Source organism: Miniopterus natalensis, chromosome 10 (assembly GCF_054644295.1).
Source record: "Miniopterus natalensis isolate mMinNat1 chromosome 10, mMinNat1.hap1, whole genome shotgun sequence".
Classification (NCBI taxonomy): domain Eukaryota; kingdom Metazoa; phylum Chordata; class Mammalia; order Chiroptera; family Miniopteridae; genus Miniopterus; species Miniopterus natalensis.
Genome location: NC_142090.1, coordinates 18,224,768 through 18,243,068, shown reverse-complemented (window position 1 = coordinate 18,243,068; position 18,301 = coordinate 18,224,768). Strand labels below are relative to the sequence as shown.

General features: G+C 39.5%; 1 protein-coding gene across 2 annotated transcripts in view; it reads right to left on the bottom strand.

Moving 5' to 3' along the window:
• Nucleotides 1-7,901: 7,901 nt before the first annotated feature.
• Nucleotides 7,902-18,301, bottom strand: part of ZNF800 (zinc finger protein 800) — a 45,172-nt gene continuing 34,772 nt past the window's right edge. For both annotated transcript variants that reach the window (XM_087821037.1, XM_087821036.1), the window contains one exon: nt 7,902-8,073. In XM_087821037.1, the coding sequence (XP_087677163.1) occupies nt 7,902-8,073 (172 nt within the window). The remainder of the gene's footprint in view (nt 8,074-18,301) is intronic.

The window sequence follows — 18,301 nt, the reverse complement described above, 5'->3', positions numbered from 1 at the left end:
TCATTATAAGGTGTTCATATTTTGTATGTCTTTTTAAATTTCATTTTACCAGAAATTCATTTTTATTGGATATTTTCAAAACTATCAATTGGTCCATGGCAGATTGGAAAAAACTGAAAATTACTGTTTCCTTTCTTTCTCTTGCTTGAACACACACCACACAAAAAACTGGTTCTTCACCACAAAGAAACCCTGAGCTAAGGGCAGAGTGCATCGCTCATAGAAGGGAACTCCAGGTGAAAGGTCCTCTAGGAATATTGAAGGAGCCAGAGTGAGCTGCAAACACCTTCCAGGCCAGTGACTTCCACAACAGTTCCAGGCACTATCAGTCCATTAAGAACTTTCCAGGTCTCCTTACCCTCCTCTTATCTCATGTTCCAACCCCAGAGACTGGGCAAGTTAGGAGATAGGTAGGAGCACTCAGCCAGGAAAGGGGGAAGAAGCCTGTCCACACCCCTACAAATAGCCATCCTTTGGCCACCCTTGGGGCCTAGGAGTGCTCAACTGATGGCATAATAAATGGACCTGAAGAGGCTCCAGAAAGCAAAGCTGTTTAGATTGAGAATTCTGGGTCCCAGGCACCCAGAATGTAGTCTACATAAGAGGGCCCAGGGCCCACGTGGGCACAGTCCCTTGGCTCTCCACATGCTTCACCCTGGCAGAGCATGAGTGACCAAAGGAGGGCCATAGCAAGGCCCGTATAGCACAGCACCCAAAGGAGGGTCCCCTCTTAACTGGGTCTGCGAATAATCCTGAGATCAGATCCTTGGGCCATGCTGGAACTAACTTCTCAGTACACAATAGGAGGAACCGAAAATTAATTTATTCTATATGTTAAATCAATTGAGTTATACTACCAATACCAATTCAATGACATAATACTGAAGTGTGGAAGCCAAGCAAAAGGGCCATCAGGATATTACTAAACCAATAAACAAAATCAGTGTTTCCTGAAGTTTTATAAAAGCATATTATCGGGTTCTATTAAAAGAAATTTTTCTATAATGAATATTTTAAATACATATTTTTAAGGCAAACTTTTTTCTTTAATAGGGAACTTCTCAGAGCCTTTAATATAAGAATGTGGTCTATGAACCTCCAAATAGGCAAATAAAATAGGTGATATTTCCCAAACATGTATGTGGGGCGGGGGGCGCTTGCACATACATGCATAGTATGTCTCTTGGCACAAGAATTCTGAAAATACTATCAAATCAAATCAAATAACTCTATCAGAGTTGAGTCCCAGTGACCAAAACTACTTAAGGAACAAAGGAATTAAATGGATGATTATCAGGGGGTCTTCAGGGACCAGAACTGAAAAGCAAACAGTCTGGGCATAGAAACCACAGCAGAAACAGCCCAATGCTAATGCTACGAATACTGAAATAAATCCACCCCAAACATCTCTCCTTCCTTATGTAATAGGGAAATGCTCTCAAAGAATCAGTGACAGAACAAAACCATGGTGCAAAAGAACATGAGCCCAATTCTATCAAAAAAGAAGAAAAATACAACAAAATGTTAGCACTGTGTGTTTTTCTGGGTGATAAAGTAACAAGTAATTTGTATTTTATTTATGTACATGAATTACATTTGTAATTATAAAATTAAATGTTTTTAAAACTACCTTTGTCAAGTCTAAAAGAAAAACTGTTCTAATTCCAACATTTTGCGACAAAGTCCATGCTCACAATTTTCAAATAATTCCTGAGTTCATAACTTTGATAATGAGTTTTTCTAATTATTAGATGATCACTTAATTCTATATTAACTGGGGGCTTTTGAGGCAATAAATATTTTTAAAGCTCTTTCTTGCCTTTTAATTAAGTAACTAGGACATTATATAGAAATCACAATTCCAGTAAGTTATTGGTATTAGGGGTATAGCAAATCCCTGTGGTCGGTAATTAGTATATCACCACTAGTTGGCACAATTGTTTAGCTCCTGTAACATAGAACTCTAGGTACTGCTTGCATATAACTTCTGATAAGACCACTTCACAGATAACTTCACTCTTTCCAAACCTAATTAGCTCTTTATTAAAATAGCAACATAAATATTAATAAATGTATTCTTTATTAAAAAGGAGACAGAATTAACAATAACAAAAACCTCACAGTGCTATCCTAAATAAAACCAATCAAAAATGAAATAAAAACAGTAATTATAATCCACTGTTTTAAAACAGCAATAAATCAAGAGACTACATACCAAAACTTTTCAGATGGCAAATTTGTGCTCAGGGGTAAATTTATAGCCTATATCCTATTATTAAATAAGAAATAAAAAATAAATAAACTAAGTTATCAATGACAAAGAAACATTTAGAAAACAAAATAAACTTAAGAAAAGAATAAAGAAGTAATTAATAAAGAGTAAAAGTTACATTAATGTTGAAAATAGAAAAAAATGTAATTTATAAAATAGGTAAGTGTTGGTTTCTTTAAAAGATTGGAAAGTCTAATAAAAAAAAGAAAAATGCAACTAAAAGATTAGAAATGAGAAATAATTTATAACTACAAATATAGACAAAATATTCTAATTACATATAGGAATCTACTAATAAACTTTGAAAGTCTATGAAAATGCATGATTTTCTTATAAAAATATTATTTTTTAAATTTATACTCAACAATTATTAAGTAACCTGTCTAGGCCAAAATCTCAGAAGAAAATTTTAATGTTTTCAGAGATTTATCTTCTACACACCTACCTATAAAAACCGCTTGGGCCCTAAACAGTGCTAGGGGTAAGTTCTTCCAAACCTTCAAAGAATAGGCAGTTCCTATTATACTCCACACTAATCTAGAGGACAGGACACTTTTGGAATCTGATAAAAATAGAATATAAAAATGTAAAAACTCTAGTCCAATCTTATTAATGAATATAAATGCAATTATCCTAGATAAAATGTAAAAAGCTGAATTCAATATTATTGTACTGAAAGAGAAAAAACAAAACAAAACCCACCATGATGAAACAGGATGCATCTCATGAAGAAATAATCCAATATTGAAAAATCTATTAAAGTAACTTATTGTAATTATAGGTCAAGGGGGTAAAACTATATGATAATTTCTAGTTCCCCAGAATATGTTTAATATAATTCAACTACAACTTTCAATAAAATGCTTAGTATACTGGAACCAGGAAGCCATGCCCTTCTCCTGATAAAGACCTCTCCTGTCCAATAGGTAACATTAGAAGCTGATGAAATATTAATCATCCCTAAAGAGTCAGGAACAAGAGGAAAATAATACCATCATTTATTTAATATATGAGGTATTGTAAAGGAAGAGAGAAAAATTATCATTAATTACACTTCAAACAATGGTCTACCTAAAAAAGAATCAATTAGCAGGATTAATGAGAGTTCAGAAAAGTTGCCAAATGCAAAAATCAATAAGTTGCCCGGCCAGGCATGGCTCAATGGTTGAGCACCGACCTATGATCCAGGAGATCCTGGTTCTATTCCCAGTCAGGACACATGCCCGGGATGCGGGCTTGATCCCCAGTCGGGGGCCTAAAGGAGGTAGCCGATCAGTGACTCTCTCATCATTGATGTTTCCATCTCTCTCTCTCCCTCTCCCTTCATCTCTCTGAAATTAATAAAGATATATATTTTTTTAATTTTTCAAATAAAAAAATCAGTAAGTTGACCCTACAAGGAGCAATTATAAAACATAAGGAGAAAATAATCCCAATAAATATATGAAATACCTAATAATATTATTAATAACAAATATGCAGGACCTACAAAATTACTGAAGAATATAGAAGGAGCCTTCAATAACCTTGACATGTGACAAGTTCCTGAATGGAAAAATTAATATTACAAAGATTGCAATTCCAGCCCAATTAATCTATAATGTTAAAGCAAATCTAAACAAATTGCCTGTACAATTTCTTTTGAAACTTGACCAAAATATAACTAAAGTTTATCTTAAAATATAAATGCACAAATATAGGTGAAAATATTTTGAAAAAGAAGAGTAATGTTTAACCCATTAAAAAGGTAATCATGCAATAAAGCAAATTATAAAATGACAATATAAAATGACAGCATGGTTCAGGAGTAGAGGATACCAAAAAAAAAAAATTAAATCCAGAAACACTCCAAGTATATGTAAGAATTTAATATTTGATAAACATGAAATTTTCAAAACAGTGGAAGAGTTTTCAATAAATGATGATGCAACAACTAAATAAATATTTAGAGCCTTAATCACATCTATATCAAAAATAAATTTCATTTGGAGTAAAGATTTAAATCAAAAAAAATTTTTAAAGAAAACCCAGACAAATATTTACATAACATTGAGATGGAGGAGACTTTTTAAAACATATCACCAAAAGCAGAAATCAAGGAAGATAAATTTATCTAAATGAAAGATGTAACATTTCTGTATATCAAAGACATCATGAATTAAATTGGTACATATATGACAGGGGGCAAAATGTCTGCAGCATGTAGAATAAACAAATGGTTAGTGATTTTAATATATAAAGAGCTCTAACAAATCAGTAAAAAGTGAACCACAAAGGAAAAATCAGCAAATGTGTTACTTCATTCCTTCAGCAGGTATTTATTATGCACCTAATATGTGCCAAGTGTTGTTCTAGGGGCTGGGAATACACTGTTGAAGAACCTAGACATCCAGACACAGTCTCTTTCCTCATTCATTCCAGTATGGCAAACAGCACGCATGCGTGCACCCACAAACACACACACACACACACAGTGAATTTAATAAAGTTACAAATTGAGATAAGGGATTCGAGTAAAGAGCCGAGATCGCAAATGGGAGGAGAGAGGTTACTTTCGATCGATGCTCTGGGCAGGCCATTCTTCAGATGTTGTATTTAACCTGTTAACTAAAAGCCCAGGTTGTGGTGGGGAAGAGGGGAGCCGAGGAGAGCCGCTTAAGCAGAGATACAGCATTTCCTAAGCCCCTGAGGTGCAGGAAAGATCTGGGCATGTTGGGGGAGCCAGTGTGGCTGCATCGTGGGCAATAAACAGAGGAGCATAGATGGGGTTCGAGGTATAGGGAAGGGTCAGATTGTGCAGGGCTCTGTGATCACATAGGAGTTTAGATTTTACCTTATGAACAGCATTTTACTCAATTCAATTTATAAGTAAGGTCATTGTTGGCACTCTATCAAGAAGTGGGTCTTGGGTGAAGAGAGGGAGCAGAGAGACCAGGAAGGACTGGCTGTCGGGTAAGAAAAAAATATTCATGAGGATCAAGTGATGGTATTGAAAACAGAAAGACGCAGACAGGTTAGACCTATTGTGAGGATAAATCTGATAGCTTATGCTGGTCTATTTGATGTAGGAGAGAGGCCATGGAAAGAACCAGAGATGATGGCAGTGCCACTTACTGTAAGAGGGAGACAAGTTTGGGGTAAGAAGGAGGAATTAGATTTTTGGACACGTTAAGTCTGAAAGATCTGTATCATCCAAGGGAAGATATTGAGCAAGCAATTAGACACTGAGTCCAGAACTTACAGGAAAGGTCAAGGTGGGAAACAGAAATTTAAAAGTTATTAGCATAAAGATGTGCTTAAATCCATGGAAACTGATGAGATCATCCTGGGAAAGATCATAGAAAGAAATGAGAGGCCCAAATGGATGTAAGAAACCTCAACCTTTCAACGTTAGTCAGGACATGTGGCACAATCCTGAGGAGTGATCAGTGACGCGAGGAGACCAGGAGATAACAGTGCCTTAGATATGAAGAGAGAACATTTAAAGAAGCAGGCTGATCAAGGTGAGGGCAGGAAAACGCCCCTTTGGAGAGGGTAACATGGAAGTGACTGGTGACCTTAACACTGACACCTTCAGTGCTGGGGATGGGGAAGTCACATTGTGGATTTTAAAGTGAATAGAAGAGCCCAGCAAGAGTGGCTCCCTACCCATGAGCCAAGAGGTCACCGGTTCGATTCCAGGTCAGGGCGCAGGCCTGGGGTGTGGGCTGGATCCACATGGGGCATGCAGGAGGCAGCCGATGTTTCTCTCTCATCAATGTTTCCATCTCTCTCTCTGTCTCCCTCTCTCTCTCTCTCTGTAAAAGCAATAAAAACATATATTTAAAAAAAATAAAACAGAATAAAATGAATCTTAGAAAATAAAAACAATATGTAAGGATAATTCCATAAAGAAATTTGGTTATGAAGGACAGCCGAGAAATGGCTCGTTGATGGAAAAGAGGTTTGAGAACAAGGGAAGGTTTGGTTCAGATGATGAACGTCTGCGATCTAATAAGCAGGGTTCATTGGAGTCTGCATTCGGATAGGAACAAGTCATTCGAGACGACACTGATGATGCAGAAGAGAGAAAGGGGACAACCTAGGGAGAAAAGCTCTTGAAAGGCCAGAGGGGATGGGACCCAGAGCTCAAGAGGAGGAAGGCACTGGCCTTGGAAACTTCCTCCAGGGCCACAGAAAGATGGTTAGCAAGGCAGATGGATTGGGGCGGGGGCTCGTGCGGAAAAGATGAAGAAGTTTGTACGTAATGCCTTCTATTTTCCAGGGGAAATTTGAAGTAAACCAGGAGGAGGGGCCCAGAAAACTTTGAGAAGAGACTAAAAGGTGTACAAGTAGCTTCAGAAGTGGGAAACTGACGCTGCGGTAGGAACAGTAGCACCGATTTGAAGTTAGAAATAACGGACTGAAGGTAAACCTGTTTGGCTGCGTTGCGTGCTTTTCTTGAAGAAAATGTTCGGCTGTCCCAGCCCGGTGCGTGGAAGGCCAACGGCAAGGTTCATCCAGACTTGGGCTTTTCCGGGAAAGTAAACGGGAGGGAATTCAGGTTGGACACGGCTGAAACCGGCTTCAGGGAGAATGACTGTGATGATGGGCCATGGGATCGGGGCTGGAAAGGAAGGAAGGGCATCCAAAAGGGGGCTTATAAAGGGGGGGGGGGGGGGCTTAAGGAACAGCTGCCAGGGGATCCAGGACAGGACAGTGGTGACCAGGGCGCAGTGTCCGGCAGCGTGCTAGCGCCGGTCCCAGAAGCAGACACAAGGCCGAGTGCAACTTGCAAGGTTTATTGAGGTAACTGAGTGAGGGGTGACGGAAGGACTCAGAGGCGGGGAGGGGCCCTCACAGCGTAGCGCGAGTCCGACACCTGCGAAGGGCGCGGGGCGCTTCAGGCGCCGGCAGCGCAGCCCAGGAGTGTCGGCCAGGCCGCGGGAGGCCCCAGGCACCTCGGGGTCTCCGACGAGGCGGCACCGCGAGCACGCAGCGCGCTCGGTCTCGGCGGGAACGGGCCGGAGCAGCGCCCTCAGCTCTAACCCCGCGCGCCCGCCTCCCAGGGGCGCAGCAGAGGTGCGGGAGGGGCGAGGACTGGTGCCCAAGCGGGAAATGGCCCCTAGGGACCAAGTTCCAAGGAGGGGCCTGGGTGTCGGAGTTCAGGTCTAGCCGCAGTGACGCAACTGCCCCGTGCGGGTCACCGTCCCCGGGGATGGCGCGGCGAGAACGATCTTCTGGCGGACGGCAGGTGGGAGGCGGCGGGGCTAAGGGGGCCGGTCTCTGGGGAGCTAAGAGTGAAAGCAGCTGACTAGGTGGCTGATAAATTAGGTGGCGGAAGGAAAGGGCGTGGTATCGTCCGCGGGCAAGGCTCCCGCCGGGCTGAGGCCGCAGCGCGGGACTCACGCTCCGCGAGCGGCGGCTGGCGGGACCCGCCGCCCGCCCCAAGGCGCGCGCCCCGCCGAGGGGCGGCGGGCTCCGGGCGAACCCGGGCCTTCCCGGCGGGGGCCGCGGCCGGCGGGGGCCGCGGGCGCGGGGAGCTCGCGAGGCGGGAGGGCCGCGGGGCGCGGCGGGCGGCGGGCGAGGCGCCCGGGCCGGGAGCGGAGCGCGGGGCTGGCGTCGTCCCGCCGGGGCCGGGCGGCGGCGCTCAGGGCGGCGCGGGCTTGCGGAGGCCGCGGGCGGCGAGCTGGCGCTCCCGGGCGGCGCCCCCGCGGAGCTTGGCGCGGCAGCTGGCGGCGGCCTGGCGCGTGGTGACGGCGGCCACCGTCGGGCAGCGGCTCCCCGGGGCGGCGGCGCTGCGGGGCGACGGCTTCCCGAGGCTTCGGCCGGCGGGCGGCAGCGGTCCCCAGGGAGAAAGACAAAGACACGCCGGTTAGAAACGGGGCAACGCGCCGGCGCCTCCCAGCCAACCGAGGCCGCGAACCCCAACTCTGCGCGGTGCCATCTCCGCCCAACAGGTGGTCCTGCCGTCACTCGGACCCAGGACTCAGCCTGTGCGCTCAGAGGGAAACGGCGTCCAGGCGAAGTCGCATTCAGCATGTTTCAGCAACTTAGAAACATGGATCAGAACCCTTAACGCTCATACTGACCTAGAAATTCTAATTTCAGAATTTTCCCTTAAGTAATAATTATGCACACCAAATTTTCACACAAAGCACTCAGTGCAGTATCTGTATTGTTGATAAATAATGCCTGATCATATGGGGAAGTGTACTAGATGGCCTTAAAAAGCAGTTTCCTCCCCGCCTGGAGCGGGCCTGGATCCTTAGGTGCGCGCACGTGTGCGCATGCAGAACACGCCACGCGTGTGAAATGACGGGGAGAGGGGCCAAAACGTTACTGCTCATCTCCAGGTGACGAGGCCGCAGGTAAGCTTTATTTCCCAAATTGTAAACAATACGCGTATTTTATTTTTATAATAAAAGTACAGGTTAATTTAATAAAAGGAGTTTTACTCCAGTCTTACGTACTCATTCTTTCTCCCAATTCGAATTTAAATTGTTTCATATTTTGTAGCAAAGAGGTTGATCAGAAATTTTAAGAAGTAATGGTCTGCAGAAGTAGTTTATCTACCTCAAAGGTTCTAAGTAAATCACAATATTATAGAACAGTTTATCCCTTAACCACTACAGTCTTTTTTGGCGTTACACCTCATTTTACTCTATTAAACATTTCTACTTCGGGGGGGAAATGCCTTCTGGGCTTCTAACACATTTAATTCCATTTGTTATCTCCACAGACCTGGGAACACAAAGTTTGCTAAGATCAGAAAAAATTACCATATTTTAGAACAAATATTTTAGGTTATACCAACGTTTTAACAATGTATTCAGTAATTTTCTCTTTAACTTGAAAGAACTGAGGAGAAAAACTAAAATATTATAATGAACTAGAGCCTAAATTTAACATCTTGGTCTTCCAATCATAACAGATTAAAATTGGGGGGCAGTTATTAATACCTAGGGAGTCTACTTTGCTAAACCGAATTCCAGGAAAATACATAAGGATGAAAATAAAATTATACTAATATGACACAGGGGCAGGGTTCCAGGGCTTTATTAAATTGACAGAAGATCCATCATAAGTTGCAGTGACATTTTAAGCCAAAGCGACCTCAGAGTTGTCCGGCAGATGTAACTTAATGAGCAAATCTAAGCTCAGATGTTGATTGGAATGTGACTTAGTCCCACTATCCTACAAGTTTTCTTTCTTCTGAAGGTACTGGATAAAAATTATGTCTAAATGCCTACATACCTTTAGTAAAAAAATTACCAGAAATAAAACTTACAAAGAGGACAAATGCTCCTGAACAAAGAAAAAGCTGAATGAGCTTTTTATGAAGCATTAACTCTCCAAAAACCTTATCACCAAATGAATTAACATAACAGGATTAAATACCAGATTAAGATGGACAAGTATTCATGTCTGGTGCTATAGTCCAGCTTTCTATCCATACGGTGATTTCAATTTGACATTTTTGAGTGCCCATTGTCTCAGACACTGCTCAGACGTTAAACACACACACATACATAAACCCCCAACATCAAAACATGAGGTTCCTACCTTTGAGAGGCTCTATCTAGAAAATTCCCTCCATATTATTAAAATAACTCAGACCCAGGGGCTAACCTGAACCCCTAACCCATCCCATCCCAGTCCTGCCAAAGCTTTCCTTCCCATGGTCGTCTTTAGATGAGCTAATTTCCTCTCATCCCTTTGCTCAAATTCATCCCGGGCACCCCAGTGTATTCACACTAGCTAACTATCAGTTCTGAACCTTTCAGGCGACTCAAAAACCAGTCTGAGATTCTGATTAAAGAGGTGAACTCTGTCCTCCAGGAACGTGCACAGAAGTGCATACACCATATACTTTATTTCACTGCACTGGAAACTGATTTCCTGAACATAAGAAATAAAAACATTATTTACAAAGGATTATGCCTCCCTCACGTTATTTTTCATGAAAGAAAATTAACTTCCTGAAAAAAATTAATTAAAAATAAATCTAACTGCTCAGTAGCAAATTCCAATGAATTTTGACTCATTGAATTGGATGGTCTTGGACAGAGCAACACATACATCATCTCTGATAATCAAGTGCAACTTTTTTCTCCATGGCAACAAGTGCTGAAATCCTAGACTCAAAGGTACATGGAACAAAATCAGAATTCTACAGCACGCTTTGTCAGGTTACGATGGCTTGTATCCCGGAACCCTAAATTCCTCCAAGACTTTCAAGTTAGTCATATTATTTCCTCTGCCTTCAAGTTCAATTAACTACAGAACAACCATCATTCAGAACCACCTGAAATCAGCATATCCATTGCCCTACAAGTCTTCGCAGGCCCTTTTATAATCTCTTCCTTCCACTCCTCCCCCAGTGTTCATATTTTTTGCTTCTGTCAGGGAGCAGGGTAAATTTGATTCCTGATACTCTATCATGGCTGAAAGTGAAAATTGTGTTGTGGTTGAAATTTGCATTTCCTTGATGGTTAATAAAATTGAATAGTTTTTTGATGTAAAAAGAAAAAAGAAAAAGACTTTTGGAAAGGCAGCAAATTTCTGTCTGGTAGAGAAAAACATATCCTGTTCCTACTTGTTGGCAATACCTCTTGGAAATGTGGTGGCAGCTACTGATATGGAAAATAAAAAGGTACAATGATATGTGGATATCCTTTCCTCGTCAAAGCAGGAACACCATGGTACGTGCTTAACATCACAGGTACACATCTGCCCTCAAAGTGCTATCATTTTTTTCCTTTCATTTGAATACTTATTAAAGAGAGAGAGACAGGAGAGAATTTTAGAGATGTTGATACTCTTTCCAGTTTCCAAAAAGTATGCTAAAATGGAATTCTTTGATAACAGAGAGCACATGAAAACATGAAGCTTGATGCACTGAGATGCACCTATACTAGTTTCATCCAGTCGCTGCTAGACAGAAATGGCATAGCACCTCCCATTTTTGTTCAATTCTGGACTGAATTCATTTGATAGAAGCACTGCCTCAATTCTCTTTCATGGACCCTATTTAAGAATCTTTGTACCAAACTACTTGACTCTCCACTCCCCCAACACACATCACTTCCCACCCAATGCTTTTGTCCTTGGCATTTCACCCATCAAAAAAATGTCTTCTCCCTCCTTTCATCTATTCAAACGATGTATCTATCCCTCAAGACCCAGACCAAAGCCATTCTGATAAGCTTTCCCTGATTACTGGAGTCTGAAATGATTTACCCATTTTTCTAACTCCCACAATGTTTGCTATCTATGACTGTTCTGAGTGTGGTTCAGAGACCACCAGCTTCAAAAAAGTACCATAATCTGTATTTCTACAAACACCAGAAAGAGCTGTGGCAATTTTCCCACTATTTTCACAAATCTATTTTGCCACTTAAAAGAATAAATCATCCCCACATGCATGGTGAGGGGAAGGCTGACAAGGTTTATTGTTGCTGGAGTGATCCACTGACTCATCTCAATTATTCTTTTCTGTACTCATTTTCACACAAAAAGTTTTGATTTGTCAATTGTGTATTTGTCAGATCTGTAATGTCATTGTTGACTGCTGAATTTATCATCATTAAAGTCCACCGTGTTTTTCAATCATCGCCTCCCAGTTCCATGGCCATCCTACAGTCCTAAGGCTTCAGATGCTGCTCTCAATTTCTAAATAACTTTACACTCTATGAGAAAGAATTTAAGCAGAGCCTGAAGTGAAGGTAAGCATGATTAGATGGAAAGGACTACAACTGACATCACTTACTCAAATAAGACATAAAGTAATATACAGTGGTACCTCGGTTTTCAAATGTCTCCATTGATGAGCATTTTGGGTTACGAATGCCGTAAACCCGGAGAAAATGCTTTGGTTTCTGAACACGCCTCGGAAGTTGAACATGCCACACGGCCTCCACTGAGGGCAAGATCCCGAGGCCTAGCTGTTGGCTGCGGATCCCTCGGTTTTCGAACGTTTTGGAACTCAAACGGTTTTTTGGAGCGGATTACATTTGAAAACCGAGTTACCACTGTATATTCTAGGGCTGAGCAGTAACCGGAAGGTCATCTCTTCCATTAAATTCACATTACAGATAGGGGAACTGTGGGGAATGGAGTATTTTAAAGCAAGAAACTAAAATTTTGAAAAAATCAAAATCTCAAAAACGAAATAGTAGCAAAGTCATGCAGAGCCGAAAGTGTTGGCCTAATTAGCTCATAGATTCAATATTAAGGATAAATGACATTAAGAAGGAGTTAAAAGAATTAAAGAATAAAAAAACATAAAAACTGAGATCAGTCATCTATAGAAATGGCACAAAACACTGTCTTTGACATTACAAGTATCAAGATGACCTGAATTCAACACCAGTTACACTTATTAATATTAGTTATCATTTATTTACTGATATGCCAGGCATTTGGTTAAGTGTTTTACATACATTAATGCAACTTTATTAAACTCTAATAGAGGAAAAATGCACTAAAGGAGTAACTCCATAAGAAAAGAAAAGAAAAAGCAAAAACTGGCCATGTGTCTGCACCCTGGTCTAGTAGAAAGGATCCTCTAAAAATTGAAAAAGATCTGGTCTGAGTGGCAAGTACAGCATGGGGCAAAAGTAGGTTTACAGTTGTTCATACAGAACATAATACAATAATAAGAATATAATAATAAAGTCTGTTTCATATACTCACAACTATAAACCTACTTTTGTCCCCCGTGTATTCCTATGGGATAGATGAATGTGTCACTACCAAAGCTTGCTGATATTGGTCAGAGAGCTGACTCAGTGCTCATCAAGCACCCTTATGATTATAATTCAGTTTTCCATGTAGATTTGCCTACTGGGAGAAAATACATTGAACCATAAACATGAGAAGTGAGTGTGCCTGATACTCCTCATTGAAAATTTTAAAAACTGGCACTGTGGTATTTTCACACCAGTAATTATGAGGCTAGAGTGACACAGTCCTCTCAAACCCAGTCACCTTGCTAGATGAACCAACATCAGGGCCAGCCTTAGAAAGTAGTGGCCATGTCAAAGTTGCCTGTGAGTCTAGCCTGCCCTCTCGGTCTTTCTGTTCACCGTTTTCAAACTACAATGCTATGTGATATCAAACATACACACACACTCACATGTGCTTACACACATTCACAAAAGAACCATTTCATTAGAAATGGAAATGATGGGAAAAAGAGGAACAAAGCACATAGTGTTGTTTCTCCATGCTCCAGAGCACCACCTTGTGAATTTATAACTTAGTTTTTACAGCAGAGAAGGCTGAAGATGTTTTTAATGGCACAAATAAACAAATAAGTATCTGTTTCACTTATCAAAAGAATTAGTCACCTAAACAAAAAAGAAAAAGTCCAAGTAGAACTTGGACATATACACTTTTACTAAAGAAAAAATATCAAAACATTTTCCATGTCCACAAATACATGCAATAAGCAGTTACTTAGGGTGTTTTGTTTTTTCCTGTTTGGAATGTTTTGCTTGTCATTGTTTGGTTTCTGATAATATCTCCATAGGAGGGAGACCTATAAATACAGCAAGGTCCTAGCATGACTTATCCCAATTCTTAACAAGACTTTAGGTCACAGTCTTACACCAAGAATTCCAAAGTCAGAATGCGTAAGAACCAAGAGGACCTCATGTCAAGGGCTGCGGATAACAAACCAAAGCTGCACTAATGCTACGAACCTCCAGGATACAAACTTACTTGTTCTACTAATGAAGTTTAACTATTGTGACAGTATTATTTTAAAAATACTTTTAATCTGATTAACTTTTTTCCAATTAATAACGGAGTTACAATTGATACTATTTTTTCTTTTTCAAAGAGAATTACTCTGTAAATTATACCTTGAGAAGTACCGCCATCGTTAGAGAAAATGCTGGATTACTAAATAATTAATTAGCCCAAATATAAGTACTTAACCTCTATTAATCCTATCATGGACGTTTGGCATGGGGACTCTTTTTTTTTTTTTTTTTAATAATTTGTCTTTTGTGATAGTTTGTTCCAAAAGATCTAAAATCAAGCAGCTCTAATAGGCACCAATAACCTCTGAAAAATAAAGTAATAATTGCATTGATAGATAAGTTGGCCAAAATAAACCCAGAATGATCAAAATTTAGGATATATTTTCACACAGATGATTTTTACCAAGAACATTAAAAGATAGTTAAAAACTGTTTCAAGAAACAAAAATTTATTTCTACGCTTTTTTTTTTATATGAAGGTGGAGATTTTAAGATTTAGGAAATGAACATTTGTGGTTTGATATTTATAAAATCATTGCTTTTCACAGGTACTGAGATATTAAACTGTTTTGTACACACCACACAGGTTTTTACACAAGTCTAAAGGTAAATGATTTCCCCGAAAACTTCACCTGACATATCTTTATCAAATGGAAAATACCCCAATCAGCTATTTTTGATAACTACTAGTAATTATTATGGACATTTCACTTATGATCTTTTTAACGTCGATATTTATCATAAAATAAATCAATGACCATGATCTCTTTCTGGAAAAAATGTGAAATACATTACATTGTACATGTGGTGCTCAATATGCCAGAAACAAAGAACAATTAACACTTTATTTCTATTAGCAGAAACTGGATGCCTGAATGATAGGCAATATAGTAAAAAATGGAAAGTGCATGGGCCAAGGAATAAAAATATCTGGTTTCTACAATTTTCAGATATATTGTTAATACCACATAAAGTGCAAGGTCTACAGAAAGGTGTTTACAATGTGCTAGCATTTGCGTGAAGGGGAATTACATTTATAACAGATATATACGGGTATGTATACATTAAACAGCTCTGGAAAGCCCCTTACTCTGGGTAAGAGAATGAGAGAACTGGGAGATGGGGTAGGACAAGACTTACCTTTCACAGTACAGCTCTCTGTACTGTTTTATTTTTTACATGTACATGTTATGACCTACTAAAATAACTTCTAAGAGATAGATGTCATCTATTCCTGACTCCTTCATTAACTACACGTGTGACCTTGTGCAATCACTTACCTCAATTTTCTCAGTTTTAAAATTAGGTTATACTAAATCTCTAGAGTTGCCATCTACAATTCAACAGCATTATGGCTCAAAAGACGACATATACAAAATGCCAGGTAGCTAAATAAAAAAAGCTTTACTTTGCAGTGACACACATAACATATTATAATTATTTACATTTCCACCTGCTCTGTTCCTATCAGGCTATAAAAGCAACATAGTAAGAGAGCCTGGGAAGAAAATATGTTTATGAACTTGATAATGTTTGTCTTCTTTTTATTTTGTATCAAAAGTAAAAGTCTGGTTAACCCTCGTTTTTTATATATCCAAACTATTGCTTCTAAAACATGGACTCGCAAAACATGTTTTGATAAATGAATAAATATTACTAAAAGCAATTATAGAGAGGCAGAATTTTTGTGGTAGAGTTTAAAAATGAATCCTGAGATAGAAAAAAAGCTTAAAAATCTCCCGTATTCCATTAGTCCAAGAATCCCCAAAAATCATCCATAATGTTCATAAACACAAGAACCACAGTAGCTAAAAGTAGAGCAATAGAAGGTATAGACCAATAAAGAGAGGACATGAAGAGGACACTGAAAAGAAACCAAAATGACTGACACCTTGAGAAGAGAATTGAGACAGATAGGCCAGGGACCCCCTCATTCAAAACCCTACATGCTACAGAATAAAACTGTCAGTCTAGGGTCTCAAAGGGCTTTGAGTCTAACCATGGAGACACTGTAATGGGGACGCAGTAATAACAAAAAATGAAAGTGAAAAATAATAAGTGTTGTAAGTTCATCAGAGGAAGAGGTCACCATCGGCTGGAGCTATCAAGTACAGATTCATAGAGGAAACAGAACTTTAAAATCTGTGATAAGCAAAATGGCAATGATAGCATGGACAAAACAAAGTCAGCAAGGGGAGTCAGTTCTGGCAGTAGGATGATAAATTTAGTTTTAGTCATAGTTTGATTTTAAATAGTAACTTGGCACAAACGTTAGAAATATTTTTTAAATATTGGGTTGCCAAATATTCTTCATAGACTACTACTACAGAGGAGTGATGGCATGCTAATAATATATCAAAAGTGACCAAACAGGCTCAAATACAAGATCAATATGTATCTAGATGTAACTTTTAATTCAAGAGGTGCCGGTTTTACTTTTCCATTGATTAAGTCTGAGAATTAGGTCTGGTTAATGAAATAGAGTGCTATGGGTTCCACTGCACTAAAAAAATGTAATGTCTAAACAGAACAAAAAAAACCCTATCCTCTCTCTCTCAGTGATCTAGTGATCTTGTATGTAATATAAATTAAAGGTATTATAAAAATGTGTGTGGGCCCATGCACAGTGTGTGTGTGTGTGTGTGTGTGTGTGTGTGTGTGTGTGTGTGTGTGTGTGTGTGTGTGTGTGTGTGATTGGTAACACACTGATAAATACTGAAAGAAATTTCTAATCAAAATTTATCTGTAAAATGTTGGCATAGAATGAGAAAGAATATCAACAAATACAAAGGTTATTAAGCAAATAAAGTCCTCAATGCAGAAAGTATATATCCTAAAATTATATTCCACTGTTCATTTATGTTGTAACCCTTCAAATGCCTAACTACATATACTACCTTTATTCAATAATTTCTTAGTGATTTACTGAGGTACAAATGGGTATATAGATGCTTGCCAGGAAAAAAAACAACAATGTTTAAAAACAAATTTATTTTAAAAGGAAGATTTGAAACAGGTATCAGTTAAAAGTTTTATGATTTAAAATGATTCTGTGCTGCAGAAATGCACCTTGTGTTATTCTGACATGGATATGAGGTTTATGTTAATGCCTATTATTAATTTAAAGTTCAAAAAACAAGGAAACCATTTTCAAAGTAGAACAGAAAATTTTGAAGGTTTCTCCTCATTTTACTAGAGATTATAAGACTGTGACAAATTGTTGTTTTATTATAGCTATCCTCTTCTAGTTCAAATCTGTCAGTACTGCCATTACTGACTTCAGTTTTCAAGCATCATAATTTATCCATATACTCTATAGAAATTTGACAGTCTCCTTGGATTATCTTCCCTTTAAAAGGCAGATTTTAAGTTAATCAAAGTTGGATAGCTCAAATGGTATACAGACCTATGCTTTCAGTATTAAATCACAGGTTTGTATCCCAAACAGGGCTGACTTCTTAAAAATCATTCTGCATACCCTCCTAAGTATCCCTTGGCCTGGGCAGGGTAAATAAGCTGCTTCATTTCAGTTCCAAGGCTGACGAAAATCTCCACTTGAACGCTAGTGGTTATCTAGATGGCAAGATCTAAAGTTTTGTTTTTAGGTTCTCCCTTCAAAAAGGAAGTGAAAAGAAAGCAATTTCACTTCTGGGAAGTTACCCCAAGAAACCTGAAACACTAATTCAAAAGAATATACGCACCCATACATTCATTGCAGCATTATTTTACTATAGCGAAGATTTGGAAGCCGCCCAAGTGTCCATCAGTAGATGAGTGGATAAAAAATCTGGGGTACATTTACACCATGGAATACTGCTTGGCTATTAAAAAAAAAAGGAGATCTTACCCTTTGCAACAGCATGGAAACACCTGGAGAGTATTATACTAAGAGAAAAAAGCCAGTCAGAGAAAGACAAGTACCATATGATCTTACTCATATGCGGAGTCTAGTGAACAAAATGGTCAAGAAAAACAGACAGACTCAGAGAGCAAGCTGACAGCTGTCAGGGGGTGTGTGGAAGGGGTTGTTGGGGGGGTTGGGCAAAAAAAGAGAAAAACTCATGGAAACAGACGACAGGGTGGTGACTACCAGGGTGAGTGGGGTGTAGGGGTAGGTCAAAGAGGGTATTGAGGGGATAAATGGTGATGAACACACAACATAGTGTATAAACAATGTGCTGTAGAATTGTGCACCTGTAACCTGTATAATTTTGTAAACCAGTGTCACCCCAATAAATTCAATAAAAAGAAATTGGGAGAAACCAGTGAGGGTCACAGA